The following is a 27,829-nucleotide window of genomic DNA, read 5'->3' as shown; positions in this document are numbered from 1 at the left end:
TGAACCATTCAAAATTCTCTAATATTCCCACCGACCATTCTGGGATCAAACCACTCGAAACTAACCCTAAAACCACAACAAGAAACCTGTCAAATGTTTTTATTTTCCCTTTCAATAACCTCTAGTTGATATCATCTTAAGTTTTCCTTCCTTTTTTGTCAAGTGACTTGTTTATTTCCGTTTTCAATCAACACACGAAAAGAAAAAAACAACAAATTGGAGTGTAAGAAGAAAGAAGAAATAATTCTTTTTCAGAGAAGAGAAAAGTTGATTCGATTAAAATGTTCTTTGTCATCAGACATTGTTCAAATCGAAGATTAAAAGAGGGAAGGGCTTGTGTTGCGTAAAAAGGTCAAACCTCGGGACGGCATCGAACCAACTACTGTGTGGGTGAAGGGCAAAACTGGAAACAATTGCGCCACGTAGACACATAATCGACAGGAAGTCAAGACGGTGACAAATCAGAGATAAAATCATTTATTAAATTTTCATTTAGAATTTGAATACATTTTTTTAGCGAAAAACAAGTTGTGAAAAAACATGGAAAGGCAGTTTTTGGATTGTGACAATGCAAATTTGGAGCAAATTATTCGTTTGAAAAAGTAGAAAAACTGAATATAAATTGAAACCCGATTTAGGGGGAATGGGGTGTGAGCGTTGTGAGTTGGAGAGGTTAACTAAAATTCAAAATTTCAAAATTTTCTGAATTTAAGCACGTCCGTAGTATGGCCAGTAGGCGTATGGATTGTATCCCATTGTGGCGACTTGTTGGTCCTTTGATGGAGCGTTTTGGGCTTCAAGGGCAACTCGTTTGGCGTTCTTGTTAGCCTGAAATAATTTATTATTTCAAATAAATTAGTTTGTCCGGATGTCCACACTCTCCCCTTTCCTCTCTCAAACCCCACATCCTGTTCATATCCCCCTCTCCTCGAAAGGTTTCATTATCCATCAGGTTTTGACCCGTATTATCGATAATAAAAATGTATCAAAAATCTAGGTTACTCTGCGTCTCTCTTCGTTCCCTGATCTCTCCTTTGTTATCAACTGATAAATGGTTCGGACGGATGCGTACATTACCCAATTGACCTTTATATGATACGGAGAGAGAATGATATGAATTATTCCGAAGAATTTTTGCTTTGGAATTTTATGAATTTGATGTCTAGGAGTGATGGGAAGGGCAGGGCCGAATGAAATATTTGTATTTTGGGGAAAACCACTGAAGCCGCCATGGAAACAGAAAGAGTCACGTTGTTTTAAGAAGTATATGAATGAATAGGAAATGTCAAGAGCTACATTTTTCTGTGCACAACTTTTTTGTAGTTCTGAAAAGTATTGAGATATACGTCTTCAAAGATTGCTTGGTTGAACTGAGAGAGAGAGGCGGAAAATGCGGTTTGTTGATAAAAATCTTCCCAGGGCGACATTTTACAGAAAAGTTATCAATTACAAAAATATTAAGCATAACATTTTGCACATTTTGTTAGTTAACAGCATTTTGATTGCACTTTTAGTTTTTTTGAGATACGGCGGTTTCAAGCTGACGCTTCGTTTTTTCGTTTTTGCCGCAGTTCAAGACACCTGTGTTTTATATATACGCAAATATCTCATCCCTATAATACCTATCAAAAAGGTGTTAACTAATAAAATGTGTGAAATTTCATGCCAATCATTTTTGTAGTTGATAACTTTTCTGTAAACTGCTTCCCTGGGAAGATATGAATGAGTAAAGATGTTCTACCCCTTACTCCAAAACAACCTGTCTTTGAAGGCTTATACCTCAAAAACTGTGACAGCCATCTGAAATTTGTCAACAGTCAAAATCCAGCTCTAGACATTTTCTACATTTTATATAAAATATCAAAGCACGGCACTAACTTTCCAGCCAGTTCTGAAATCTCAAAGATTTCCCTAACTAATCAACATTTCTTCCTCAATGTTCCCTCTCTTTTCGACTTCTTTTAACCACAAATAACAACCACAACAAGGGGGAAATACAATGGCATAAAAAGTAAAATAAAACCTTTTTCTCTCTCTGTTTCACACAAAGAACCAGTTCCCTTTTCCCCCTTTTTTGGCTGTATTCATTCAACTATCAATCCTATTATTACCTTTTCTATCGTCTAGGTTGTATAGAGAATTTTATGAAAAAATAAATAGGAGAGGATTGGGAGAAAATATTTGTTACTTCGTCATGCCTAACGGAGAAGTGATGGGGGATACCGGTTGGAGAATGGCAAATCGGTTAGGCATGGATAGTTATTCGGGAGAGAAAACTGGAAGAGGGTTATAAAAATGTTACAGATCTCAAACATATTTTTGACAAATGTTTTGATAGAGACAACTCCGAAAAACTGAAAAAAAGTTTTTATCTTAAAATTGACTAGCTTTTCAATCTTCTCACGGTCTCCTACATAGCTTCAACTTTTAAAATTTTATATGGTTTTGTAGATCAAACCTAGATTTTTATTTTTTCAGTTGACAACTTTTTTTTAGCTCTACAAATTCTCGAGATATGCAACTTCAAAGTTGACAAGGCAAGAGAGGCGAGAGAGTCAGTCTCTCTCTCTCTCTCTCTCTCTCTCGTCGTTTCAGCGACCCATATCTCAAAAACGTGAGGAGCTATCAAAAAAGTTTCAACTGCAAAAATGTACCTCTAGACTTTTTCTATGCATTGATATAAATATAAAAGCTCTGCAACTATTATGAGCGCTGTGATAACATTTCAAAATTCACCCACAATTTGTGCGTTTTTGTGACACGATGGGTCTCAATTTTTCTATTTCTTGACCTTCTTAGTTTTTTTTTCATTTTCCTAGAACGTCTTTAATGTCAAGAGAGTATCCACTTCTCGTCCATTTCCCCTCTTCACTCCAATTCTCCTCGTTTAAAATGAGGGAAAATGAGGTTCAAACGGATAGAGATTATGTCACCAGATATATTCCGATGTCGTAAAACACAAGAATTCTTTTCAACATATTCCTCCGTCCAAAAACTGACCTTCTTGGCATTCAAACAGGCGGAGCACGAGGCGATGCACATTGGAAGAGCCAAGACAAGAGAGACGAGAGCAGCGGCGATGACGACGAAAGCGGCGATGGTGGCCCAGAGACGGATTCTGATCTGGAATTTCGGAAGATTTTTCTTATTCTTTTAGAAGATCTGGGCGCCTTAGGCGCGTATGAGCGAGGTTTCCTCGACGAGATATGTTAGCAGTCCACCCCTCTTACAACCGTGCCCCAAAGCAAACGAGAGACGCAGAGTTTTTTCACGCTTCAACACAGAATTTCACAGCATTTGACCAATTCTCGCATTTTTTCATTGGTATTTACTAAAAATACTATGAAAAAATGCGAAAATAGATTAAAAACTGTGAAAGTTTGTGATGGGGCGAGAAAAACTCTGCGTTTCTCGGCGACACTCTCTCGTTTGCGGTGGGGCGCAGTTGTAAGTGGGATCTCTTCTTTCTAGAAATTTCTTCCAGAAAATCTTAAGCATCCATCTATCCCTTCCTTCATCCCAACCGCAAAAAAAAAACTCACTCCACATCTCAAATTACACGCCGGTTGTTGATCCTTTGGCACTTTGCCAAAGATGTTGTCCACACACTTTCCGGTGGTGAAAACGGAGAAATAGACCTGCAAAGACAAGAAACATTTGGAAACCGGTCTTTCGTTCCGTTCATTACCTCTTCACACTCATCATCGCAACGTGCCTTTGAGTCATCGTTGGCCGAAGAGAAGTACCTGAAAATTGGGAGAGAATTTTAATTTGAAATAGGGTTGGAATCTGAATTCTGTTGAAATTTAGTGAAATTCTACATTTTTGGATGTTGACTAGAGACTGATAGCAATGACTAATCAGAAAACATGTTCTTAACATTTGGAAAAAAAATGCCGAACTTTGACGCTCTGTCACGGGATGTCTGAACATCCAAAACATTTAAATTTTGTATAGTTTTGTAGATCAAAACTAGCTCTACATTTCTGTAATTGATAGTTTTTTGATAGCTAACGAGGCTCTCGAGATATGAGTCTTCGAAGCCAACGGAGAGAGGGAGAGAGACGCAGAGAAGGCAGACGTTCTCTCCTCCTCGCACTCTCTCTCTCTCTCTATCTCGAAGTTCAGGTGCCTATCTTAAAATGCTCATATCTCGAGAGCCTCGCTAGCTATCAAAATACTGTCAACTGCAAAAATGTAGCACTAGACTTGCTCTATTCAACCATATAAGTTGCAAGCTATATTAATTAACTATCGCTTCACAACGCGCTTTCAAACATCGCTAAATTTTACATTCCCCATTTCTTTCTTATCTTCAAATTTTCAAGGTTTCCGATCAATTCATCAAAATGAACCATACGAAGACGTATCTGTCTTCTTCGTCTTCTTCTTCATGAACCCAACCAAACCAATTTTCACCCAATTGAAAAAAATGGGAGTGGTTTTCCTCTCATAATCAGATCGTCTCTTTCCAATTTATCATTAATACTGTTTTCTCTGCGTCTCCACCCCTATCCCACACTATTTCACCTACCCTGGAGCGCACGTGCAAATCTGTCCGTTGAAGAGTTGATTGACGGCACACGCCTGTTGTTCTTGACTTGTTACGACGCCAATCAACGCGACGATAGCCAGAATGATCAATTTGGAAGTGGATGGCATCTTCGTCTTCTTCTTCGACTTGCGGCTGGAAAATTAGACGGAAATTGGATGAAATTATAGAATTCTAGGGAGAAATGGAGGAAGCCGTATGGAAACTGTTTTTCTTAGAAATCGGCGCTTTGGTCACAGAAAAACGACTAGATATAGAATATAAACAAAAAAAGTTTAGTGTGTGATACAGAAAAACCCGAAAAACCGAAAAAAGTAGAAGTTTTTATCTTTAAATTGACTAACTTTGACGTCTTCTCACGGTCTCCTACATAGTCTCAGTTATTTAAATTTTATATGGTCTTGTAGATCAAACCTAGATCTTTATTTTAGCTGTTGACAACTTTTTTCTAGCTCTTCAAATTCTCGAGATATGCAACTTCAAAGTTCGGCACCTTGACAATGCGAGAGAGGCGATAGAGTGAGACATTCTCGTTTCTCTGCGTCTCTGCCTGTTGCTCGAAGCTACCATCTTTGAAGGGGCGTATCTCAAAAGCGAAAAGAGATATCAAAAAGTGGTCAACTAGGAAAATGTGGAAAATTTTTTGTTTATCATTTTTGTAGTTTACAACTTTTTTGTAAAATGTCAACTAAGACAGATATGAAGAAGAAAAGAGATCCGTCTATTATTTCCAGATACCTGTCTTTGAAGCTGTATATCTTCAAAACTATTATAAAAATCGTAAATAAAAAATGTTAATTAAATTATTTTGACAACTTTTTTGTAGTAAATATTCTTGAGGAAATGGAGATTGTGGATCTCTGTGGAAAGTGCATGTACAAAAAAGTTATCAACTATAAAAATAAAGATCTGAATTAGATTTTACAAAAAAAAGGAACAATTGAAGGAATTCAGCAACATTTAACTAACAAGGGGACTACTCTAACTGTAAGATGAGAGAATCTTGAGTCAGTAAAAGGTTAACTATAAAAAACTTTAAAATTTCGACGTTTATAGAGCTGGAAACTGGAAAAAAAGCATTGAAGCTATTCAAATGTTCTGAAAACCCCTTAATGTGGCAGAAACCTATAAAAATCATTACATTTTTCAAATTCTCTTCTAATAGAGGTAGTCTAAAAAGTAGTGACGGTTCCCCCCAGTTAAGGATGTGTTGAAAAGGGAATATCTGTTATGTAGAATACAAGGAAACGACGGAAACGAAAACAAGAAAAAGATAGATGAAAGTTTTCGGAAGAATTGGGGGAGAGGAGGGATACAACACAGATAGATACATAGATGACGACCGGGAATGGTAGTAATGGAAGAGAGAGTGAGAGAGACGCAAAGAATCAGACAGACAGAGAACAACAAAGGGGCGGAGTCGAGAATTTATGGTGAATTTTAGGGGAGGGGAACTTTTGAAACATTCTGATGGAAGAGAGAGAGAGAAGAATTTGATCATATCAGTTGTCAATAGGAAGAAGACGTCGAGATTCTCTCAAAAGATCGGAATCATAAATATGTGTAGTAGTGATTGTTAAGGAGGCGAAGAAGAAGGGTTTTGATTGCTTTGAAGACAGCGAGAGAAGTACGTTTGATATGATGATAATGATGATGGGAATTGGTGATGACAAGAAGATTTGGAAGAAGACATGGATTGGAAGGTTGATTGTGGAATTGATTACTTGAGGTGAATTCTGGATTCTTGGAAATTTGGAGAAGGAATGTAGCCTTGATCTAAAGAATTTAGGATTTCTGATTCTTTTGGATTTCTGAAAATTGCTGAAAATAAGCAGAAATAGGCTGAAAACGCCAAAATTTGACTAAAAACGCTCGGAAAATACACAAAAATCAAAGTTTCAAGCTTTTACCTAATTTTTGGAAGATTTTGATTGAAAATGCTCAAAAATGTTGAAAATGTTCTAAAAACGAGCCAATTCAAAATAATTTCAGATCACGAAGAGTTGGAAATGAAGGGCCGCCCTCAGAAGGAACCCGAACACCACATGAATCAATTGCGAATGTGCTCTCATGAATCTCGGCCGAGGGGCGGAGCCTATCAACCACCGGCTCCAGGAGGCGGAGCTCCACGCGGTCCCCGTCTTGGTGATTTTCTGGATAGCATTCGAGCCCGACTGCTATAATGTCAAGTTTCAGCTCTTTTCCAATCAGAAATTTATATGAAATCGTAATAAATAGTTCAAAAGAAACTTCAACTTCAAAAAACTTGGAATTCCTTTCCGTGAAAGGAGTTTCGGAAGAGATCAGTTGCTCTAGTTCGATTTGTTCATACTCCGTGACGAGAATTTCCACGGCCCGGCCCGGCCGAAAAAATTTGAACTGAAAATTTGAATTTTTCCCAAAAATGGCGAATTTTTGACTATACTTCAGAATTCAATCAAAAGCTAGTTATTCATCAAAAATCGAAATTTTTAATGTGAAATTTCAAAAAAAATTCAAAAAAAAACCGTAAAAATAGGTATCTTTTTTTGAAGCCGATCCTTGAAAATTGTCTAACGGGCCGTAAATTTGCAAGTATGGATTTCTTGTTGAATAAAGGGAGAGTCGTTGCTGATGATGACCGAGCTCTCCCTTTCACTATAAATATACCTTTTTTTTGAAGTCAGGTCCAACGGAATCGGTCGAAACCTGCAAGCTCTTTTTACAAAAAACCCTATTTTAAAGTTCTCTTTTTTCAGAAGAAATCGGAGGACAAACTGAAGAACAAGAAACTGGAACTCTGGACGAGGATCCGAAGGAAGACAGAGTTCAGAAGAAACCCGGAAATGGATAAAATTTTCAGAATCTGCAATTGTTTCTTAATTTTTGTGGAGGTAGATCAAACAGTGAGTTGTTTTCTGAAAATTGAGAGAAAAAAAGCATAATTTAAAAATGGTTTATTATTGGTTAGTAAAGGTTAGTCATTTTTTAGTTCGAGTTTAATTAGTTCGAAGTCGCTTCGATCTTCCACGATCAGGGTACGGAGTCGGCGTTCGGTTGGCTATTGCCTCCCGTCTCCGTCGGAATCCTGAAAGCAGAAAACATTATAATTCGAGCAAAAAGGAAAGAAAAATAACTCACAGATGTCGTTTTTGTGTGTCGATGGCACATGAGCACATAAACAGTATAATCAGTTTCTGCTCGAAGCTCAGCTCTTGAAGATCCATCAGTACAGGTTGGATCTCTGTTCTCATCCTGTAAAAATAGGTTCACTTATCAGTGATAAGGAGATTGATAAGAAAACATACTTTTTATGGAGAAACATTGCGGACTTCGACCATTGATGTTGATTTCGAAGATACTTCCAGAGTTGCGACAGAATCAAAATCTGTATTGGCCGAATTCCGGCTATTTCCTTCAACTTCCAGATGATCTCTTGCGAGAAGATATCCATTTGGTAGACCGAGTCCAAAAAAATATGACGTTTGGATTAGAGTTAATTAGAAACTCACTGATGACTGCCATTGAAAAGTTCACGTAAGAATTATGAGATTAAAGTTAATTAGAAACTTATAAATAGATGGTGGACATCAATTTGAATTTCCGGAAACCGAATGTTTCGAAACCGGACGTTTTGAAACCAGACATTTCGACTCCGGACATTTCGAAACCGGTAAAACACGTATAAATTTTATTCTAGAAAAGAGGTAGTATTATGGTTCGGGGTTCGACACTGGGACTGACAAAACTTTTTTGCATTCCGTTTTTGGCTTTTCACAAATCTTACAACTGCGCTCCACCGAAATTCCCTTGAAAAATGTCTCTTCTTCTCTGAGTCTCTCAATTTCGCACACAATTTTTCTCGGTTTCGGTAGAGCGCGGTTGTAAGAAGCGTGTCGTGCCAATATCAAAAACTTGTCAACAGCGAAACAAAAACGTTCTTTTTGTAAAAAACCAATTTTCAAATGTTCTAAACCATCTTTAATACAGTGGCAGACGGCTAGAGTTAGTGAGTTTCGAAGCGGCAAAGGCGCGCCAGATTCCATTCGTTCCCTAAGTGTTCATAAGAATATCATTCTACCAGTCCATTCGTATTTTTCTATTTATTTATTTTCCAGGTGATGTCTATTTCTTCATGAAGACGTATTGGATAAACATTGGAATACTCGAAAGTAAATAATCTGAAAGCGAAGAAAAATACAGCACACCCTAAATATTCAATACCAAACTATTTAGCTACCGTATTATGCAGGAATCGAAAATGTATTGAAAAACTGAAAATTCTCAGACAAAAAAAATTGACGAAAATTCGGCATTTTCTTTAAAATTTTACCACAAAAACCACAATTTTCAGTTATTTTTCTACGATTCCCTATTCCTATCAAATGAAAAAGACCAGGAACGAATCCATGATTAAAAAGACAAAAGAAAGAAGAGAACGGACAAAAAAGCGAGAAGAAAGTGTAACGAATGGAAGGTGTAACAATGCAGAACAAAGAAAAGGTATCAGAAAGGTTACAGGGTGAATCGGGGTGACTTTAAAATCAAAATTCATTAATCATCTGAAAAATGATAACAAAACAACTCGGGTAAATTTCAAAAAGATAACTTCAACAAAGGGGATTTATAAATTAAAAAAGGAAATAATTAGTCAATTAGCTCTGTCCAGAAGCCAAAAACAATTTGAACGCTAGAAGAACTCGAATCGATTGATCTTGAGCAGCGAGAAGTGTCGCCTGAGCCTTCCGGAACCTTGCTAGCTGAGCACGATCCGGTCCAGGGAGATACATTTCTTCGACTTCTGCGATTTGTGCAAGTTTCGATGCATCGTCGAGTTGATCGGATGCTCGAATATTTTCAATAATTGGTTGAACATTTGCATCTTTATCCAGTAATTGCTTGTTTTCAGTTCTTTCATGACGTTGGCGGATGATTAGATTACGGACTAATTTACAAGTGTACTCAACGAGACCACGGACTGTACGGGGGAGATCTACGTAGTAGAGGTAGAATGTTCGGGCGGGTTGGAAGTCATTGCTACGGCCGACTGGCTGAAAAAAAGAGATTTGAAATTAGAGGATGTAGCGGTAATTTTGTGTGGAAGTTCGTTTTTTCAGAATTTCATATCAAAATGTTTCGAGATCAGAGCTAGGATTTTACGATTTTTCCAGATTTTTTTCCCTAATTTTGTACTCAAAAACATGTTTCAGGAGGTCTGTTTGGAAATATTTTCAGTTTTTATACATATTCATATTCAAGATTTTCGGCTCCGAAAAATTCTTTTTTTTTCAGACAGTTTTCTTGAATTTCTTTTCTCGACTTTTCCGGTTTTTCGGTCAACAATTTTCGAAAAAATGTTTTTTTTTCTCGATTTTTCGGTACGAAGTTTTCGAAAAATTTCCGGAAAAGTTCTTCGCACAGCCCTGTCCCAGATAGAGATTTTTTGTAGATTCTCAGTGTGAAAATGATAGGAAATAAAATAATTGTCAGTCAAATATTCGTCTTACCTTATTGAAAACATATCCCTCCTCGACGAGAGCATACAACATTTCTCTCGCCTCTTTTCCACTCATCATACTCAATTTCTCAACTTGTTCTTCATCCAAAAAGTGTCGATTCTCCAGAAGTCTCATCACTCGAATCGCTCGTCCTTCGAATTGTTCTCTGATTAGAGACTCGCAGTGATGACGACAGATTTGACGTATCGCGTGTCGGATGTCTGGAAAAAACGAGGGTATTCATCATTTAGAAGAGGAGTTTCAGTGACATACCAACAGTATAGAGGCCACCATTGGATTCTCCAACTTTTCGAACGATTCCGTCGGATTCGTCGACAAGAATTTGGCATGCGAACTCGATATCTGGTTTTGAGAGATTCAATTCGTTTTCTCTGACAAGTCGCTGAAGATCGGTGATCTGAAAAATCGGAAAATTAGGGGTGAATCTAGCCACACATGATTCAAAAGTCGAGTAGGGTACCACTCGGAAATAAAACTTCAAGCTATAGTTCTATAAGCGCGTCACGGTTGTTACAACTGCGCCCTACCGAGACCGAAGAAAATTTTGTGCAGAGTTGAGAGACATTTTTCAAGGGCATTTCGGTGTAGCGCAATTGTAAGAACTGTACCGAGCTAATAGCAAATCAGAACAGAATATGAAATCACTCACACTAACTGTAATACTATCCATACTCAACGGTTTCGCTCGAACTTCGTTCATTTTGAACATCAAATGTGCAACATTTTGAGTGATATACTGAGTTCTATCACCATCTTCCTCCTCTCCTTTCTTATGATTCATATGTGTCATTGTGGCAGTCGAGCCGCCTCCAATCAGGTAATCGATAATGAGTTCATCACGAAGATATCCGTTGAATCGGCTCCAATTGATTTTCCAATATTGACCAGCGTCGGCGTCCGAAGGATTCGAATCTGCTTTCCTTTTTCTGTTGGTTGATGCTGCATCTGTAGAACATTCTTCCACCTTCTCCTCCTTTTTTTCCATGATTGCAGTTGGCAGAGCAAACGGATCGAAACTTGTTACGAACTGAGGGCATCCGTGAATTTCTGACTCGACCGCCGGGACTCTGATCAGGAAATTCGATTTGACAAGCTCCTCAAATGAGTGTTTGATATTACTGAATTCTGCAGTCTCATCGGTTGCTTTGATCCTGCGAATCGTTTCGGAAATCGTCAGACGTCCCTGGGAAATCAACTCGATACAGATCGATTCGGCAGATGGACCATAGAGAGTTTTGGCAATGAGACAGGCTCTAGAATGATAGAATATGCGGTTTTCATAGTTTAGAGAAAATTGGATTTTCTGGAATTTCTCTTACCTTGGTGCTGAAATCATATACTGAATATGTTCAGAGTCTGCCACGTAAGTTGTTCGGTTATTGGTGTCCAAACTGAATGTGACGAAACCAAAGTTGATGAGAGTGGAGAGCGATTTTTTGATCTACAAAACAGCTTTTCGTTCACCATTGGTAACCTTTCAAACCAAAAAAAAACATAAATTTTGACTGTAAAATACGAAAAATCCTATCCTCAATGCTGAACAAAAATAGTTTTCCATGGAAAACTGAGTTCGAAAACCCGATTTTCTACGAAATCTTTCACATTTCCTTACCAAAACCGTTTTTATTTGTCCTTTTAGCTTATAAACAAGCGTCGCCAACTGACAACTCTCATTCAACAACGTCTCCAAAACCTTCGATACGATCTGGAATAAAATTATTTAATTTTTGGTTTAAAATTGTTTTTTTCCTGATACCTTTCCGAATATATCTTCAACTATGATAACGCACATTTGCGTCTCGTATTTTCCACCGCCCATTTTGGATCTGAAATTTTTGATTGGAAAAAGTTTTCATAACTGGAAAAAATTAGAAAAAATAGGCGAGCATGGTAAAAAACCATTTGAAAATTAATTGAGAAAGCATTGAAAACATAGTTTTTTCGGACAGAAAACAATGAAACATTTAAAAAAATAACAATAAAAATTGATAAATTGCAAAAAACAACAACAAATTGAATAAAAACAACGAAAATTCTGAATTATTGTCTTCTGCGAATCGCCCTTTTCCGTCCTTCCTTCTTTCCCTTCGCCGCCTTTTTTCTTTCTTTTTGAGACTTTTTGTGTCGTTTCGAACTTCCAGCAGCACTCGAAGAAGCAGCTCGTTTTCTGTAGTTAATCAATTAAAACCCTGCCTAATTACGATAATTACCTATTACTGCCTTCAGTAAGAGCTCTTCCGTCTTCTCCTCTCATCATATAATCTCCAAAACTCAACAAATCATCGAGAGTCTCCGCCCGTCCCAACTGTTCGCTTCGACGTTTTTGTTCCTTATTTTGTCGAATTCTAGTGAAATTCTCCTCTTCGTATCGCTCTCGTTGTCGATCATATTGATATTTCTTCTCACTAATTTCACGAATCTCTTCAGGAGCATCACTGTATTGATTTTTGAGTTCCATAATGAGACTACTCTGCATTGCACGTCGTTTTGCTTTCTCTTGTTGTTTGTTCGGTGTCTCGTCTTCTTCTGAAATTGCAAAATTTGAGATTTTGCTAGAAAATTATCGAAAACGGCTGATTTCTTTTCGATTTGAAAACTACAAAAAAATCTAAAGGAAATTCACAAATTGACTGAGAAATAGATTTTTGAAAAACTCTATTTATGGTTGTCTATCAGGAAAAATTTGATACTTTTGTAAATTTTTTGGCTGTATAAATACGGTCTCCCACACTGCGAAAAAGAACTGCAAGAAACGTGAAGCCGATTTTTTTCACGTTTTAATCTTTCTTCTTTTTGCACGGCAAATGCAATATTTTTAGGTTTTCAGGCGTTGTAATGGATGAAAAAGGTCCCACCCATCAGATTTGTAGAATATTAAGTTATCTATCTTATGAGCCTGAAAACGGAAATTTTCTTCAGAAATTGACTTTTTTTATATATAGAAAAACTGATTTTCATAAATATGAGTTTATTCAGTCATTTCAGCTGATATGTCATTTTCTAAAAATTGTAACAGTTTCGGAGCATTCTCAAGTTCATTCTGTGCAATTTCTGTTCGAAAATGTTTTTTGCCAAAAAGTTATACTCATCTTTCAGATAATCAGTTTTTCTGTATCAAACAAGTCAATTTCTGACCAAAATTCCCGGTTTCACAAGGGAACCTTTTTCATATCAGGGTTGAGAATTGGCTGAAACTTCGCACATATATACTTTCGACCCTGCTCTATCACATGCCGTTCTCAAAAGCTGCGCAATACGGCTCGTTGGCGAGAAAATTGGGTCTCAAAATTTCTGAAAATCGCCGTGTCAAATTAAACGCGTGACGCCCTTTTTCAGACCCAATTTTCTCGCCAACGAGCCGTATTGCGCAGCTTTTGAGAACGGCATGTGATAGAGCATGGTCGAAAGTATATATGTGCGAAGTTTCAGCCAATTCTCAACCCTGATATGAAAAAGGTTCCCTTGTCAGGCTCATTCGATGGAGCATTTAATTATATTATCTGCGTTTAGCTTGTTTTTTAACGAAAAAATAATACATTTTATTAATATGGTCTCCTTTTCTGTAGAAAATTACTTATTTTTTCATACTTGCAAATTTACGGCCCGGCCCGGCTTCAAAAAAAGATACCTATTTTTTACCAAATTTTTTGAATTTTTTTGAAATTTTACATTAAAAATTTCAATTTTTTGATGCAAAACTATCTTTTGATTGAATTCTGAAGTATAGTCGAAAATTCGACATTTTTGGGAAAAAATTCAAATTTTCGTTCAAAATTTCAGTTCAAATTTTTCAGCCGGGCCGGGCCGGGCCGGGCCTTGGAAATTCCCGTCACGGCCCGGCCCGGCCCGTTGCAAGTATGTATTTTTTTAATTTATGAGATTTTCTTTAACTTTCATCTCATTTTTCCTTCTAAACCACTCTTACCTTCATATCTAACTGCCCGAATCCTCGGTGCCACATATTTCTTCACCTCCTTCGCTCCCTTCTCTCCACCCTCTTCATCCTCCTCTTCTTCCTCCTCTTCATCTCCATCTACATCCATATTATCCAATCGAACTCTCAAATTTCCCTTCGAAACTCCATTTGATTGAGTATTCGATTTGCTGAGAAGTTTCTCGATTTGTGGCTTCATTTTGTCTTCGATCGGCTTCATTTTTTCGATAAACTAAAAAAATCAAAAACTAATTAAGTGAGCCTGAAATCAAAATCTTACCACTCGATGTTTGAGAGCCTTCTTAACTGATGGATCAGCGGCAATCGATTCTCCTTTCATCATTTTTGACATTAAAACAGTCAGCTCTCCGAGATATGCAGTCATTTCGTAGTTTTTCAGTTTTAAAAGACTCAAACCCTCTTTATCATCCTTTGTTTCATCCATTCGATCGATCACTTTACTGATTGCTTTCACAGCTTCAGCTGAAGCATTTTCCAGTTCTGCCACAAGATCGGAGAATCGCTCCTGGTCAGTTTCCACCATCTGGAATTGATTTTTTGTTTGAAATTCTATTTAAAACAGTGATCAAGTAAATAAAAAGGTGAATTTGACCTAAATAATCTAGAAATAAAAAAAAATTGAAAAAAAAAGAAGTTTATTAAACTTTTTGGTTGAGTAATGGAATGTGAGAATATAATGTACAGGAGCTACAGGGTGAGAGACGAATTGCATCGGGGTACAAACAAAATTTAGACTGCAGCAGCAGGTGGCGGAGGTGGACCATTATTTCCGTCTTTGTTCGCATAGGCCATAAACATGTCTTTGAGAAATGAAAGCTCTTTTTGCAACTGCTCGACCTGTAAATTGCTATAATTGTTCTCAGAAACTCAAAAAATCAATAACTACCTTTCGCTCTAACGCCTCGTTTTCTTTCTTCAACTCGTCCACTTTTTCAGCGGTGTCGTTCTCTTCTTGCCGTTTTTTCTGTCTTGTTCTGAAATAAATGAATAATTAATCATTTTAAACGAAATGTGCACTAATTACCTATTCACTGCCTCATTATTTCGTTTCCGCTTCGTCGAATAATCATCTTCATCGTCGTCCCGAGGTTCCGAGGTGTTTCTTTTTCTATTTCCACTCATTAAAACGGCGGGATCTGTGAGTACTTGAGTGACGTAAATCGAAAAATGAGGGAAGCGCTGTGTCGATTTACGGTAAACAACGCGCGCTAGCGGGATGGTGGAGTGTCGTTACGAAATTTAGGAGGAAAAATTAATTTTCGCTGGAGCAGGCAGCCACGGAAAACCTTTTAAAAGCGTCAAATTCGGCATTTTATCGCTGAAATGATGCAATTGAAAGCCTAAATTAATTTCCGAGTGTTTGAGAATGATGCAATAATGAAAAATCTTGGTGAAACGCTTTACATATGTTTGTGCTCAAATCGAAAAGTTAAATTTTTGAAATTAAAAATCAAATGATCTCAAACAATTAAACCAATTTATTCATATAGAAACACCATCATTTAGCCAACCAATGTAAAAGCGGGGGAACCGACAGCATATATCCATGATCATAGATATAAATTCTCTTATCATACGCATTGTAGCTTATCATATTCGCGTTTTTATACAAATTGATCCATTTTATCAGCGGTTGAGAGTATGTGTTACGGTAGAAATCGTAGGCACTCGAGATGTATGTAGATTGCTCGGCGGCGCTTTCAACCTGAAAACTTTGAAGTACTAAACATGTTCATTTATCAGGACAAACCAAATAAATAGTTCCACAAACAACAATTCCATTCGCCACATCTGTATGATTGACCATTGTCAGATTGAAAGTTTCATAAATTGTCAAATTATTTATATCCACTTTCGCCACAGACAAGAAATGTTCTTCTTTGTAATGGAACATGACCCAAAGTGCATTTTCATCGATTGCCAAGTCGAAATAATTCATAGAATTGTTGTAAAGGTACTGGAAAGATTTCAGAATTAAGAACTTGTGGGAAAAATTCTGAAAATAACAATTTAATGTTACCTGATCCCCACGATACGCTGCACCAGGAATTTCAAATTGAGAATATTGCTTCGAATTGAATTCATATTTTGCAATAATCGGATATCCAGCTCTTTGATAGAATAAAGATGCATTGAAAATCACATGATTGGTTCCATCGAATATATACGGGAGTCTATGGCTGAAAATTTCAGAAAGAAAACCAAAATCTTGAAATTTGAGTCTACAGAACTAACACTTTTCCAACATGCTCTCGTCTCATTTCTGCTTCATTTCGGAATTCAATCAGCTCATGTCCTTGGAAATGATTCATTACGTAGCGTTTACGGGCGTCCTGAAAGAGTTTATAGGTGTTATGAATAGTCAGTTTTTCCCTTGTGACTTACATCTCCAGTTGGCGGATACGCATCTCTCATCCAACTACCGTAATACGTTGTGGAGTGAGAATGAAATACTGGCTTCCCAACATTTTGTAGACGACAATCTGGAATTTCAGTTCTCAACATTTTTATATGGATTCAGATGACTTACGAGCAGTGACTCCTTGAATATAAGCGACTGGAGTTGTGATTGTTTCCTCGACTTCTTCGTCTAGAGTATAGTTCTTCAGACATATTTTCACACATCCCTCGACTTCGCTGTAGTTTGTCAGAATCTGGAATTACAGTAATCTTAGATTTCCTGATTACTGTAACTACAGTAATCAGTATTGTCGAAATATACTTTCTTGACATTCGATGTTTGCGGACCTAAATTCCAGCGCTCGATATAAGCCACGCCCTCGTTCCGTTGTCTCGGCTATATATTCAGAAAAGATCGAAGAGTTTGACTAATATCACAGCCGAGACAGCGGAAAGAGGGCGTGGCTTATTTCGAGCGCTAGAATTTAGGTCCGCAAACACCGAATGTCAAGAAAGTTTGTTTTGACAATACTCACCTGTTGAACCAATCCAGACATTGGTTGATGAGTGATCGATGGCCAAGGAGTAGTGGGGATCGCGTCTTTATTAGGACATTCTAGATTCTCAATCTGGAAAAGTGATTTTGTTTGATTTACAGTATTCTAGTAGTTTCAAAAACAAGACACAGAGAAGATAGAGACCGCATTTTCTCCTTGCTCTCTCGGATAACCGAAAGAACAATCAACAAGTTTGCAACTACAAAAATTATCGATAAAATTGTTTTCATTTTGTTAGTTTTCATCATAGTTGTCCGGAATCCGGATTCCGGAAATTCCGGATTCCGGAATTCAGGGGTTTTTCGGCATTCCGGTTTCGGTTCCGGATTCCGGAAAATGAAATTTTTCATTCCGATTCCGGATTCCGGATTCCGGTTTTTCGAATTTTTTTTTCGGAATCCTGAAGTTTAAATTTAAATTTTTTTTGAGTTTTAGATACAACTGCATTACTCCTTTTTCGGTTTTGAACCTCAAAAGTAGTTTTAAATTTTATATATCATTAAAAACACTCAAAAAAATGACTTGGCCTTGGCAATTTTTCGAATCATTCCGGATTCCGGAAATTCCGAATTCCGGAATTCCGGGTTTTTTCGTCATTCCGGTTCCGGATTCCGGGTTCCGGAAAATTAAAATTTTGATTCCGGTATTTGAAAAACTTCATTCCGGTTCCGGATTCCGGAAAGTTAAAAACTTCATTCCGGTTCCGGATTCCGGATTCCGGAAAGTTAAAAATTTGATTCCGGTTCCGGATTCCGGATTCCGGTTTTTCGGAAAATGGCATTCCGTACAACTATGGTTTTCATATTTCGATAACTTTTATGGTTCGCATAATAGCACGGCACGTTTCTTACAACCGCGCTCTTCCGAAACCAAAGAAAAGATTGTGCGAAATTGAGAGACTCAGAGAAAAAGAGACATTTCCCAAGGGGATTTCGGTGGAGCGCAGTTGTAAGATCTGTGTTGAACTAATATGTCAACAACCGAAATAGCTATCCAAAAGTTTTCAACTGCAAAGTTGATCAACCTGAATTTTCACACATTTTTTCAGTTAACATCTTTTTGATAACTTTCTTAATTCTTGAGGTGCGCATCTTCAAATTCTGGAATCCTCACTTTCTCGCTTCCTTGAGTGTCTCAAAATCTTTACAGTTATCTTAAAGTTGCCAATTGAAAAAAGAACACAAAACTATGCACATTTTCTAACTTGACTTACCGTAGGACACTTGAATTCTCTCTCCATCAACAACTCATCTCTAACCGGACACGATGAACAATCCGCATCTTTTCCGATATTTCCAGGTGGTCCAACTGGTCCTGGATGCCCGGGAACTCCCATCAACCCTCTTCTTCCTTGTGGTCCAGGTGGCCCAAGTTTGCCAGGAGGACCCACGGGTCCCACTGGTCCAGGCTTCCCACGAACATCATCCTGCTCACTACAGTACTCATGAATCTCTGTGCATTTATGCATAAGTTCTCCTATTTTAACAGATGAAAGAGAGGTCAACCAGAGGGTGTCAGAGGCATTTTTCCCGCGGGAAACAACAGGAACATCTCTTTTGGAACGGAAACTGGTTGTATCGGAGAGGGATTTACATTCGGATTCAAGAATGTAGATTCTGGAAATCAAAAGAGTTTAGTGCTTTCCTCAACCGAATCAACTCATTTCAGTAGAGCGAACTTTGACATATCTCACCTGTAATGAATATGAGAGAATGCCAGAACAGCCAGCAAGGTGATTGCCAAGTTACAGTAATGCAACTTTTCATCCATTCTTTCAAATGGAGACTAGACTAAAAATGAAGTAAGTCCTGCTAATACTAAAAATCACCGTAATAATAATAATAATTTTTGGGAGGTGAAAGGTGCTAGCCGCTGATGCCATTTCCTGAAATATGAGACGATTTGAAATAAACATTTTCAGGTGCGAAACTCTTCATTTGTTGATATTGATGAGGGACCAGGTAGTAGTTAGAGCAAAGAACAACGGTTTGTATTGAGAAGGAAGAAATGTGGAAAATGCACTCCAGTGGTAAAATTTTTTAAAGTGAGAGAGTTCTCTCTTCGTCCATCTGTTTTCAAAATTTTCGTTGTTTTTTTGATTTTATGTTTCTGCTATGAAATGCAGTAATTCATCAATTTCTATGAAATGTTCTGTTTTTCGCAAAAATCTGAAAATTACTGTAAAATGCAAATACGCTCCACTCAACTCGGAACTTTTCGCGCCGCGCCGCGAATTGCAAAAAAACAAAAGTTTTTGTTGCTCATGGACCTGATTCATGTGTATTTTCACTATGTTTCAGGTTTTTTCGCTTCGAATTTCCAAAGTTCATTTGTAGATTTGCTGATTTGCAGTTATGAGTTATTGCTCATACTGAATTTTTCAACTTCGATATCTGCAAAATCAGCAAATCAATTTGCAAATCTACAAATCAACTTTGGCCGGCGCAGATTTGTCGTTTTCGTTTTTTGTAAATAAATAGCAACTTTGAACGTGCCGTCATTTTAGTCTTTTGCGGATTTTTAACCTGTTCCACAGCTCAGGCGCGATTTTAAAAAAATGTTCTCGTTCGTTTCCAGGTTTTGAAGAGGCTAATTTACCTAAATTATTCCAGATGACCGAAAAACCGATCGAATTATCCGATTTACCACCGGAAATTCTGCAATTATTGGTGGAGAAATGTAATTTCGTTACAAGGTTTGATATTTTTCCAATTCTCTCGTTTTTTACTTCAACAAAAATTTCCAGACGCCGACTCCGCGCTTCCTCCTCTCTCATGTATCAAGTCGTCAATTCCACTAAACTATACATTCCATCAGTAAAAATGACGCTCTGGAATAAAGCAGTAATTGTGGAGCTTACACCCGAAAAGTCCAAAGACGATCACATTGTGCTATTCATGAAAAATCATAAAGGCGAAACACGAATGGAGTCTGATTTTCGAAAGGAAGTGTTAGTTGAAAACTCGGATCCCATGGACGCAGCGATCGAATGGTTCAGACAGATGTGTCTCCAAAAGAACGTGACAATCGGACAGTTACACCTGGGCAACGTCAACAAATTGACAGAAAAACTGGAGGGAGTTCTTGTGAAAAGTGAAATTCGATTGAAAATTAGATCGATTCTATGTTCGGAAACAGAATCTGAAGATTTGATGTGGAAGGTTATGGACTATTGTGACAAGAGCCTTCTGAAAGAGATGAAAGTGGAAACGGCGAATACCGATGCGGTTTTCGAATTGTTTGGAAAGCAGGACGGAATTGTGAAAAATTTGGAGAAGATTGAGGTGAGAAAGTGGTAGTTGTTTCAATAAAAGTACACGGAAATCATCTGTTGGAGTTGTAGCATTTAGGTCGATTTTTAGGGTATGCTCCGATGAAAGTTTGTTTGAATTGTCTGAAGTATCGGAATCTGCATTAAAAAATATGACTTCAGTCCTTCTTTATCAAGTTCTTTTCAATTTCCAGATCGACTCCCTCTGCAATGTCTCCGATGAAGACGTTCTATCTCTCAACGCATCTGTAATCTCCTTGAAATCCGACTATTTCTCGGACGATTTGGTCTACAAACTCATTGAAAAATTCACAAACAAGAGAGAAGACGGATCTGCATTCTGTATTCAGAACTCGCAAGAAGAAAATTTGGATTTGGAAATGATTCCGCCAGGATTCGAGGAGACCAATAGTACCAACGAATAGTGAGTAATTGTATTATCAAAATAAAAAAGTTCCGACATTTTTTCTTACGACAAAATGCAGACTCAGTACAAAATTACTACTGTGTCTGCATTCTGACGTGAAAAAAAATGTCGGAACTTTTTTATTTCGACAATAAATTCATTGAAAATTAATTTTAAAAAAATTCAATTTTCAGCAAGGAATACCGCAACCAACTCATCGACACCAATCATCCGACCGTCTACCTCCGTGTCAGTGATGATCGAGTTCTCCTTCAAATCGGAGACACCAAAAAGGCGAACTTCTGGATTGAAGATGAATCCGATTCCGAAACAAGCGATGATTCTGATTCTTCCCCTGGATGGGAAAGTGATTATAACGCGTATGATGGTGGAGTCTATATTGATGTCGGGAATGATGAGTACGCATCCGATCCGGAATTTCACGGCTATCATCCAAATCATGATTATTCTTGGGATTAAGATTTCCTGTTCTGACAAATGCTCTCTCGGTAGAGCACAGTTGTTTTTTTGTTGTTAATTAATGTTTTTGTTATTTGTTTTGTGTTCCAAGTGGGCAATTAAATTGAATTTTGTTTGAAGCAATGTGTTGATTTTCTGCCTGATTTCCAGAGACTCGGTGTATTTTCCTTGCTATGTTTCCCTTTTTGAATTGATGGCTCAGACACGATTTTTTTAATGTTCTCGTTCGTTTCCAGGGTTTGAAGAAGTCAAGTTATCTAAATTATTTCAGATGACCAAAAAATCAATCAGATTATCCGATTTACCACCGGAAATGCTGCGATTATTAGTGGAGAAATGTGACTTCATTACAAGGTTCGATATTTTAATGTTACATTTTTTGGCAGTTATTCGTTTAACAAATGTAGCTCATGTTTTCAGTCAATTGTTGAATTTCATCGATGGTTTTGATTCCAAAAACGAGAAATTAACTGAAAATCTTGATTTTCGAACAAATTCTACAACAAAAAAAACAGTCAATTATTTTTTAAGTGTCCCGGAGTGTTCGTTTTCTCATAATTTCCCAGTTTTACATAAACAACAATTTCCAGACGCCGACTCCGCGCTTCCTCTTCCCTTATGTATCAACTCGTTAATTCTACAAAACTATACATTCCAATTGTAAAAATGACGCTCTGGAATGAAAAGACAGTAGTTGTGGAACTTACATTCAAAGCAAAGTTTGGAGGCTATCACACTCTACTATTCGAAAAAAATCAGAAGGGCGAAACACGAATGGAGGCTGATGAGCGAGAGCCAGTGGTGATTGGAAACTCGGATCCAATAGACGAAGCGATCGACTGGTTCAGACAGATGTGTCTCCAAAAGAACGTGACAATCGGACAGTTACACATGGGCAACGTGAACAAATTGACAGAAAAACTGCTCGGAGTTCTGGAGAAAAGTGAATTTCCGTTAAAAATCAAATCGATTTATTGTACGAGAATAAAATCTGCTGATTTGATGTGGAAGGTTATGGACTATTGTGATAAGAGCCTGTTGAGAGAGATGAAAGTGAGAACGTGGAATCCAAATAAGGTTTTCGAATTGTTTGGAAAGCAGGATGAAATCGTGAAAAATTTTAAAAAGATTGAGGTGAGAAATTGATCGGATTCTTTTTCGAGTAGATATAACTGCAAAATAATATTCATAGATCAATTGTATCACCTCCTTAAAGGAGGACTAAAGTCATATTTTTATATTGCAGATTCAAATTTCTAAGAAACGTTCATCATTTGAGTACATGAAAAAAATCGCTCTGAACCCTACAATTCCCGATCTCCTGACTCAAAAGGAGCCTTGGTGAATTAGTTTCCACGCAGCATGTAGTCCTCTCGGACAAGGGTTTCTGTTCAATTCTTCGTTTTCTCACTTTTTCCAACAAATTGTCTTAGTTTCATATTTTTTTCCACGATATCACCTGAAAAACACGAAAATTTGTTTAAAAAAGCGAGGAATTAAGGTGAAATTTTGTCCGATAGGGCTACAACGCCGCGCAGAAAAACTCTTGCACCACCTTTTTTTGAGTCAGGAGAACGGGAATTGTGGCGTTCCGAGCTATTTTTAACAAATGTTTCGACGATGAAAGTTTTTAGAATTGACTGAAGTATCGGAATCTGCAATAAAAATTATGACTTCAGTCCTTCTTTAACATGTTCTTCCCAATTTCCAGATCGAGTGTTTCTGCAATGTCTCCGATGAAGACGTTCTATCTCTCAACGCGTCTATAATCTTCTTGAAATTCGAGAATTTCACTGACGATTTGGTCTACAAACTCATCGAAAAATTCACAAACAAGAGAGAAGATGGATCTGCATTCTGTATTGAGAACTCGTCAAAACGAAAATTGAATTTGAAAATAATTCCACCAGGATTCAAGATCAAGAAGACGACTATTAAAAATGGATGGTGAGTAATTGTGAATTTGAAAGTAATCATAAATTTCAATTTTCAGCAAAGAATTCCGCAACCAACTCATCGACACCAGCCACCCGACCGTCTACCTCAGTGTCAGTGAAGATCGAGTTCTCCTTCAGATCGGATACACCAAAAAAGTAAATTTATGGAAAAAGGCTGAATACAATCACGACACAAGCGATGATACAAGCGATGAACCTAATTCTTCCTCTGATTCGGTCGATCCGGATGGCTCGTATGAAGAGTCATTCGATCAAGATTTCGATGAAGACGATCAAGATGACGACTATGATGATGATTTTTATTGAGGATTCAGAATTCCTGCTCTCTATTGAAATCTCCTTAAAACTGTTTTTCCGAATAACGGCACGGTGAGAGGTTCATCGAAAGTGCAAAGTTGAAGACATTGCTTGCGTACTATTAGATCATTGGCGCATTTCTCGATTTAGAAATTTGCAAGCCTACAATAATAGAATTTCGATTCAAAAATGGAATACTCAGAGGAAATGCAAGAAAATTAACCAATTTAAGGTTCTGAGTAGCTACTAATGACTAACGAATCATAAAAAGTCAAAATTTTAAAAATTTTGAAAAAAAATTTTTTCAATATTTTTTTCAAATTTCTAGATTTTCAAGCAAAAATTGCTGAAAAGTAACTTCAAAACTACTTTTATGATTATTCAGTCCAAAAGAACTATGAAAAACACCGATTTCAATGAGAAATCGGTGTTTTTCAGAATTGTGATAACAGTCAGCTGTTCACAAAAAATGTATCAACTCCATTAGTTTTGAGTATTATCGAACAATTTTGTGATTAAAATGTTGGCAGTAATTGGGTCTATCCATCTTGCAAACGTGAGTTTGCATCGAGACTTCATTTTCGAGAAAAATGTGAAAAACTGGCTATTTTTTCAATTTTCAGTAGTAAATGGAAAAACGGTGATAACTTTGTGCAAACTCCACCAACGCAGGTCATTTTATAATCAAAATATTCACAATTACGCCAACAACACGGCTTGCAACACTAGAAAACGGAATTATTTTTTTCTGAGCTGTAATTGACGAAAAACTGAATTTTCAGTTGAAATTTTTTTTCTCTCGTTTCTCTGCGTCTCTCTCGCGCCGCTCTCTCGCCCACGTGTTGCGCAAGTGCGCTCTGCCTCGATTCGATGAACCTCTCACCGTGAACGGTAGAGCACATTTGTTCCTTTGTTGTTAATCAATGTTTTTGTTATTTGTTTTGTGCCCCAAGTTTTAATTAAATTTGTTCGAAGTGTTGATTTTCCGCGTTGTTTCCGGATACTTGGTTTCTTTTCCTTGCTATTTTTTTTGATCCGTTACTTTCTAAACTTGAGTTCTCAATTTCAGAAAACAAAACTCGAAATGAGTGATTTCTGGGGAAAATTCTGTTATACCCCCCCACCCTGTTATGCCACCCTCCATGTTGGAAAACCCCCCCACGCCGTGCAAAAGTGGGGGGTCCAAACGGTGGGGGGCTTAAACAGAACCGTTCTGTGGGGGACATGTTCGAATCTGTTAGTTCCCCCCACCGTTGATTTGGGGGGCTTTATTCGCATATCTGGAAATTTTTGATTATAACCCCCCACGGTATTCTATTATGAACCCCCAAACCCCTATGTTGTCATAACCCCCCACTGGGGGGTTATATTCGAATGTACGGGGGTCCATATTGGAATGGTGGGGGGCTATATTCAAACGGTGGGGGTGTATATTCAAATGGTGGGGGTGTATATTCAAATGGTGGGGGTGTATATTCAAATGGTTTTCCGGATTTCTAAGAAACCTAAGCCTAAGAGAATGGTGAAAAGTGGTCCCTCACATGGTGGGGGTGTATATTCAAATGGTGGGGGCCTATATTCAAACGGTGGGGGGTTATATTCAAATGGTGGGGGCCTATATTCAAACAATGAGAATTCGAAATCTGGTTTGAAGAAACACTTCGCTGCTAAATATGCTTCAAAGCCCTATTTGGACGTCATAACAGAAATTATCTCAAATTTTTGTCAAAATTTCGAGTGTAAAAATAGACGCGACCTCTATAAAGCGGAATTGTAATTAAAAAGTCGGTAAAATATGAAGAAATAGTCCAAAAATAGGCAAATAACCGAAAAAATCACGAAAAATTAATAATTTCGAAAATATTGATCAGCCTAAACAAACAACTGATAGAGCCCCCCACACCTCCTTTTAAAGGATAAACACTGATATGCTCCCCCACCACTCTGATCAAGCGTTTGTGGGGGGGTTTTCCAACATTTATGCCAGGGGGGGTTTAACGAAGTTTTCCGGGGGGTTATAACAGAATCATCCCGATTTCTGAGATGACAATAGAATTGAAAAATCAGACCGAGAATTATTTTTTCTCTAGCTTTTTATGGGTTTCTATTCGAAAAACTATTTGTTTAAAACTGTTTAATTAAAAATATCTGAATGATGTCTTCTTTTTTTTGAAAAAAATATTCGATTAACAAAAGACTGATTTCAGATGAACAAAAAACCCATCGAATTATCCGATTTACCACCGGAAATGCTGCAATTATTGGTGGAGAAATGTGATTTCATTACAAGGTTAATTTTTTAAATTTTTTTTTATGGCAAGCAATCGTTCAAAAAATGTGTCCCGGAGTGTTCGTTTTCTCCTAATTTCCCAATTTTAAATCAAAAAAAATTTCCAGGCGCCGACTCCGCGCTTCTTCCTCCCTCATGTATCAAGTCGTCAATTCCACCAAACTATACATTCCATTAGTGAAAATTCTGCACTGGAATACAGGAGTACTTGTGGAGCTTTCAGTCGAACCGTTCAAAGGCAATTACATTCTGGAATTCAAGAAAACTCCGACGGGCGGAACACAAATTTCGTCTAATTATCGAGAGGAAATTTTGATTGAAATTTCTGATCCAATGGACGAAGCGATCGACTTTTTCAGACAAATGTGTCTTCAGAAGAACGTCACAATCGGACAGTTTCATCTCGGGGGGGTTTATATCGACACGATAGACATGAAAAAGTTGACACAAAAACTCGACGGAGTTTTGCGGGAAAGTGAAATTCCAGTGAAAATCAAATCGATTCTTTGTGAGAGAATAGAATCTGAAGATTTGATGTGGAAGATTATGGACTATTGTGATAAGAGACTGTTGAAAGAGATGAAAGTGAGAAGGATGTTTCCAGATGACGATATTTTCGAATTGTTTGGAAAGCAGGACGAAATTGTAAAAAATTTGGAGAAGATTGAGGTGAGAAAGTGGCAGCTGTTTCAATAATAGTACACGGGAATCATCGGCTAACTTTGAGAATCCATAAATAGTTTTAGTTTCTTTCGAAGCTGAGTGATCGGATTATTTTTCGAGTAGATATTACTTCAAAATGATGTTAATATATCAAATGTATCACCACCTTTAACAATTTATTCCCAAATTCCAGATCGAGTGCCTCTGCAATGTCTCCGATGAAGACGTTCTATCTCTCAACGCATCTGTAATCTCCTTGAAATCCGACAATTTCACTGTCGATTTGGTCTACAAACTCATTGAAAAATTCATAAACAGAAGAGAAGATGGATCGGCATTCTGTATTGAAAACTCGCAAAAACGAAATTTGGATTTGGGAACGATTCCACCAGGATTCAAGAAGACGGATAGTACCAACGAATAGTGAGTTATTGTAATTTCAATGAACAGCAATCATAAAATTCAACTTTCAGCAAAGAATACCGCAATCAACTCATCAACACCAATCACCCGACTGTCTACCTTCGTGTCAGGGAGGATAGAGTTCGTCTTCAGATCGGAGACACCAAAAAAGCGAACTTCTGGATTGAAGATGAATCCGATTCAGACACAAGCGATGATTCTGATTCTATCCCTGGTTGGGACATGGACATGGATTATGACGAGTATGAGGGTGATTTCGATCCGGATGATTACGACTATGAGAATGCATTCGATCAAGATTATGACTACTTTGACGATGATTTTTTTTGGGATTAAGAATTCATGTTCTGACAACTGTTCTCTATTAAAGCCCCTTTTATGGTACAGTTTTTTTTATTGTCAATGAATGTTACATGCCTTTGTTGTGCTCCAAGTGGGCAATTTAATAAACAATTTTTTCGAAGCAATTAGTGTTGTTTCTGTTTGATTCCCAGAAACTTGGTGTCTTTTCCTTGTTATTTCTGCCTTTTTTGAATTGATACGTTTTTTTTTTCTAAACTTGAAATCTCAATTTCAGAGAATAGACTCGAAATGTGTGGATTTCAGAGGGTGCTACTTGGCTTAAGAACTGCACCAATGAGAACTGTTTTGCATGAGAACACGCTCCATTGCTAAACGAGTCCTTAAACGACACAGTTCTTCTTCGTGCAGTTCTTAAGCCAAGTAGCACCACTTTTGGGCAAAAACTCATTGACTTCATTTTTCTCAATTACTACACTTTTCTCATTGACTACACCACTCATTGACTAAAAATGTTAAGAATTCTCTCATTGACTACATCTCTCTGAAAGACAGTCCACTAGACCATCTGAATTTATAACATATCTCAGAAGCCTTATCTTCCAAACAGGACCAGGCAAAGTAGCGTACTGGCCAAATTAGGAACGAGTTTTCACCATTCTCTTAGGCTTAGGTTTCTTAGAAGTTCGGAAAAGAATAGACAAAAACGAAAACCGATAATAACCGTCTTTGTCAAGTTTTTTTTCCGAATTTCTAAGAAACCTAAACCTAAGAGAATG

The 27,829-nt window shown here is 37.5% G+C and overlaps 10 protein-coding genes across 10 annotated transcripts; 4 read left to right on the top strand and 6 right to left on the bottom strand.

The window, feature by feature from the left end:
• Nucleotides 1-708: 708 nt before the first annotated feature.
• Nucleotides 709-4,662, bottom strand: GCK72_002722 (uncharacterized protein; the record flags this gene model as incomplete). The annotated part of the gene is made up of 5 exons (XM_003112191.2): nt 709-828; nt 3,001-3,123; nt 3,543-3,638; nt 3,689-3,746; nt 4,535-4,662. 5 exons carry the CDS (start codon nt 4,660-4,662, stop codon nt 709-711), a joined length of 525 nt encoding a protein of 174 aa, XP_003112239.1.
• Nucleotides 4,663-6,561: 1,899 nt separating this feature from the next.
• Nucleotides 6,562-7,385, top strand: GCK72_002721 (uncharacterized protein; the record flags this gene model as incomplete). The annotated part of the gene is made up of 2 exons (XM_053723561.1): nt 6,562-6,697; nt 7,291-7,385. 2 exons carry the CDS (start codon nt 6,562-6,564, stop codon nt 7,383-7,385), a joined length of 231 nt encoding a protein of 76 aa, XP_053592206.1.
• A 283-nt stretch (nt 7,386-7,668) lies between these two features.
• Nucleotides 7,669-7,985, bottom strand: GCK72_002720 (uncharacterized protein; the record flags this gene model as incomplete). Its single annotated transcript, XM_053723560.1, has 2 exons — nt 7,669-7,786; nt 7,840-7,985. 2 exons carry the CDS (start codon nt 7,983-7,985, stop codon nt 7,669-7,671), a joined length of 264 nt encoding a protein of 87 aa, XP_053592205.1.
• A 1,201-nt stretch (nt 7,986-9,186) lies between these two features.
• GCK72_002719 (uncharacterized protein) lies at nt 9,187-11,869 on the bottom strand (the record flags this gene model as incomplete). Its single annotated transcript, XM_003111991.2, has 7 exons — nt 9,187-9,582; nt 10,039-10,250; nt 10,303-10,447; nt 10,700-11,303; nt 11,370-11,491; nt 11,663-11,755; nt 11,807-11,869. 7 exons carry the CDS (start codon nt 11,867-11,869, stop codon nt 9,187-9,189), a joined length of 1,635 nt encoding a protein of 544 aa, XP_003112039.2.
• Nucleotides 11,870-12,090: 221 nt separating this feature from the next.
• GCK72_002718 (uncharacterized protein) lies at nt 12,091-14,528 on the bottom strand (the record flags this gene model as incomplete). Its single annotated transcript, XM_003112023.2, has 4 exons — nt 12,091-12,217; nt 12,261-12,576; nt 13,976-14,216; nt 14,265-14,528. The coding sequence occupies 4 exons, from the start codon at nt 14,526-14,528 to the stop codon at nt 12,091-12,093; spliced, it is 948 nt and encodes a 315-aa protein (XP_003112071.2).
• Nucleotides 14,529-14,734: 206 nt separating this feature from the next.
• GCK72_002717 (uncharacterized protein) lies at nt 14,735-15,127 on the bottom strand (the record flags this gene model as incomplete). Its single annotated transcript, XM_003112129.2, has 3 exons — nt 14,735-14,842; nt 14,892-14,979; nt 15,030-15,127. The coding sequence occupies 3 exons, from the start codon at nt 15,125-15,127 to the stop codon at nt 14,735-14,737; spliced, it is 294 nt and encodes a 97-aa protein (XP_003112177.2).
• Nucleotides 15,128-15,503: 376 nt separating this feature from the next.
• Nucleotides 15,504-18,732, bottom strand: GCK72_002716 (uncharacterized protein; the record flags this gene model as incomplete). Its single annotated transcript, XM_053723559.1, has 9 exons — nt 15,504-15,710; nt 15,756-15,962; nt 16,026-16,185; nt 16,241-16,338; nt 16,391-16,488; nt 16,536-16,659; nt 16,942-17,034; nt 18,176-18,578; nt 18,656-18,732. The coding sequence occupies 9 exons, from the start codon at nt 18,730-18,732 to the stop codon at nt 15,504-15,506; spliced, it is 1,467 nt and encodes a 488-aa protein (XP_053592204.1).
• An 842-nt stretch (nt 18,733-19,574) lies between these two features.
• On the top strand, nt 19,575-21,119 carry GCK72_002715 (uncharacterized protein; the record flags this gene model as incomplete). Its single annotated transcript, XM_053723558.1, has 4 exons — nt 19,575-19,657; nt 19,709-20,246; nt 20,428-20,657; nt 20,834-21,119. 4 exons carry the CDS (start codon nt 19,575-19,577, stop codon nt 21,117-21,119), a joined length of 1,137 nt encoding a protein of 378 aa, XP_053592203.1.
• A 271-nt stretch (nt 21,120-21,390) lies between these two features.
• Nucleotides 21,391-23,383, top strand: GCK72_002714 (uncharacterized protein; the record flags this gene model as incomplete). Its single annotated transcript, XM_003111914.2, has 4 exons — nt 21,391-21,473; nt 21,710-22,253; nt 22,831-23,066; nt 23,113-23,383. The coding sequence occupies 4 exons, from the start codon at nt 21,391-21,393 to the stop codon at nt 23,381-23,383; spliced, it is 1,134 nt and encodes a 377-aa protein (XP_003111962.2).
• A 2,198-nt stretch (nt 23,384-25,581) lies between these two features.
• On the top strand, nt 25,582-27,086 carry GCK72_002713 (uncharacterized protein; the record flags this gene model as incomplete). Its single annotated transcript, XM_053723557.1, has 4 exons — nt 25,582-25,664; nt 25,772-26,333; nt 26,521-26,750; nt 26,801-27,086. 4 exons carry the CDS (start codon nt 25,582-25,584, stop codon nt 27,084-27,086), a joined length of 1,161 nt encoding a protein of 386 aa, XP_053592202.1.
• Between the last annotated feature and the right edge of the window lie 743 nt (nt 27,087-27,829).

Source organism: Caenorhabditis remanei, chromosome I (genome assembly GCF_010183535.1).
Source record: "Caenorhabditis remanei strain PX506 chromosome I, whole genome shotgun sequence".
NCBI classification, from domain to species: Eukaryota; Metazoa; Nematoda; class Chromadorea; order Rhabditida; family Rhabditidae; genus Caenorhabditis; species Caenorhabditis remanei.
Note: the sequence above shows the minus strand (reverse complement) of the source record. Positions and strands in the feature narration are given on the sequence as shown.